Source organism: Nuphar pumila, unplaced genomic scaffold (assembly GCF_984573655.1).
Source record: "Nuphar pumila unplaced genomic scaffold, dmNupPumi1.hap1.1 HAP1_SCAFFOLD_382, whole genome shotgun sequence".
Classification (NCBI taxonomy): Eukaryota; Viridiplantae; Streptophyta; class Magnoliopsida; order Nymphaeales; family Nymphaeaceae; genus Nuphar; species Nuphar pumila.
The window spans coordinates 24,930-27,425 of NW_028323315.1; the positions used below are offsets into that span (position 1 = coordinate 24,930).

Here is a 2,496-nt window from a genome sequence, read left to right on the forward strand (position 1 = left end):
GATATCCTCTCGCAAGTCGACCTCCGTTACGCGGGGCTTTTCACGTTCTCCTGTGTGCTTCCTGCCATCGCCACCATCGTCAAAGAGAAAGTTTTCAAAGTCGCAAACGACCGCCTTGATGGCCAGCCTCTAGACGTCTTCGTGGTCAACACCATGGGGTCTTGGGCACAGGTGCACTCTCCCTACTTTACTTTGGCACTTGACAACCTGCTTTGCAACTTTCAATGTGCTCGTTGCTTGACGATGATGAACCCTTCACTATATACTGCCGCATCATCCACATGGACATTGGCAACTCCAAGCACTTCTTGGGAATGCTTGTTCGGCCGTCTGAATTTGATGTTGTTGCGTGCTCTGTCGTTTGCTCCTGCTCCTCCGTTGCTTTCAACCGTTATTCCTGGTAGTGGCGGTTCAGCCTCGTACAGCCCATGATGTGTGTGTGTGAATTGCTTGTTTGCGGTGGACATAGACTTGGCTGTGTGCAATCTCGTGTCGAGGCACGCAATTATGGGAACTGTCAACAATATGCGGCTTTGACATGCTGCACATCGTTGGCGGACCAGTTTGTAGAAAAAACTGGCAACTTTCAAAGGATTGTAATGTGCGCTGGGCATCTGCTTTGGCTCAAATTCTCTCTGACAGCCATTGATAGCCATTGCCTGTCAAGGATTGGGGGCCAACACACACAGGGAATCGCAACGTGCATCTCCTTCCTTGAGTCCTCGTTCCTCCCATGATGATATGTGGTGCTGAATGCAGATGCTGGGTACTATATTGCTGCTGCCAGTCATGGCGGCGCAGCGAGGTTTGTCGCTGTCAAGCTTACCAGCTTACTTCTCCGATGGACTACAGTGCTTCCTGGCCTGCCCTGAGATGCCGTTGATTTACTTGCTTTGCAACTTGTCGATGAATATTGCAGCACTGACTACGCTCCGGACGCTGGGCGCGACCACGCTCATACTGACCCTCAGTTCCGTCATCCCTCTCACCATCTGGGCGTTTACGTTTGACTTGCCGTGGATTGGGGCCGCTCCGGCGCTGGGGCCGCAATTTCTCCAAGGCACCGCGCTGATCTTGTCGGGCTTGATGGCGTACAACTACGTCAAGCTAAGGCCGCAGGACAAGCAACATGAACAGAACCCAAAGACAGCATGACCACAATTGGTGGCACAAACAGTGCCGAGGTCTGAAGTCTGCCTGCCTGTACAATACAACTGATTTGTAACATACTGCCGATGACAAATGCATTGCGCCATACGCGCTCCCGACCGCTTCTTATCTCTCTAGATACTGCGAACGCATTGCCGCAAGCCTTGAAAAATGTCATCATGCGCCTTTGTTCACGCTGATAGTGCGTTCGCTCGCCATCATCCAGGCCGCCAATGTAAGCGTGACCATGTCACATCATTGCGACGTAACGTCAGGGGATATTTCGAAACTGCCTGCCACGATGCACTCACTTTAGGTGCATACAGGTACGTCAACGCTGACGTGGACGTGAGTCGTCAACTCGGAGCTCACGTCTTCCATCTGCGCAGTATCTCGGACGTAGCCAAAGAATTTCAATCGAACATGGAAACCTTGAATGTTTCTGCATCACAGTCGCCAATGGTGCACGAAAACACGCGCAGCTTTGATTTATCAACAACGTATAAGCCCTTGTTCCTCATTCGAGCAACTACGAAGCCATAAGCTGATAGTGGTTGCTCGTACGATCCAAGCGAAGTAAAGTGACATTTGAGTTTCTCGGCTCAGTGACCTTCACATTGACAGCAGTGACAGCAACGCGCTGGGAGCAATTGGTTCGGTTTATCGCGTCCGTAGTACTTTACAGATACGCGATCCACTGCCTCGAGGGCGGGCACATATTCCAGGGTAATTGCTGGCACCTATCGCGTTCCGTATATTCTCGCGCATCGGCGTGCACATGAATGAGGATAAGTACTTCCCAGAAGCAACCCCTTTGTTACAATTGTCCATGCGGCACGTTGGCGTTACACATTTCTGAGTGCAGCTTGTCTGCAACATGTCGATGTCGAACTCGCTTTGTCGCAGCCCAACAGGCATGGGTATACGATTTCATCCTTTAAAATTGGCATGTCGCTCATTTGCTTGTACGCGAACTGCACGTGAACTTGTTATTACGCCAGCGTTGTTGGGCAACAATCCCCGCAAAGTGCGTGGAGCTTGTGTTGCACTCTCCTTCACTGTACAAGCCGCACACAATTTCTCTACAGGAGATGCTTCGGAAGAGTCTGTGCGTCTCCGCATCCTTTGTACCTTGCACATGCGTTTCAGGAGTTGTTGGGCAAAATGTTCGGGCGACCCTACCCGTTACAGTTGCCCACTTCTTTCATATGGGCGAGGTTGTTTGCCATCACATATGGACGCTCAACATGCAGAAGTGCGCATGAAAGCATGACAGTGGTGACATTAATGAGCAGGGCGTTACACAACGTTACTTGTGAAAATCGCGGGATCACAGAATTTCATTGG

The 2,496-nt window shown here is 50.9% G+C and overlaps 1 protein-coding gene across 1 annotated transcript; it reads left to right on the forward strand.

Annotated features, from left to right (window-relative positions):
* Window positions 1–789: 789 nt before the first annotated feature.
* On the forward strand, window positions 790–1,155 carry LOC149810352 (protein CLT3, chloroplastic-like). The gene has a single exon (XM_089994287.1). The coding sequence runs from the start codon at window positions 790–792 to the stop codon at window positions 1,153–1,155; it is 366 nt and encodes a 121-aa protein (XP_089850413.1).
* The last annotated feature ends 1,341 nt before the right edge of the window (window positions 1,156–2,496 follow it).

What these genes read in the sequence shown, in the direction of transcription:
- LOC149810352 (XM_089994287.1), top strand. Translation starts at nt 790, where the DNA reads ATGGCGGCGCAGCGAGGTTTGTCGCTGTCAAGCTTACCAGCTTACTTC.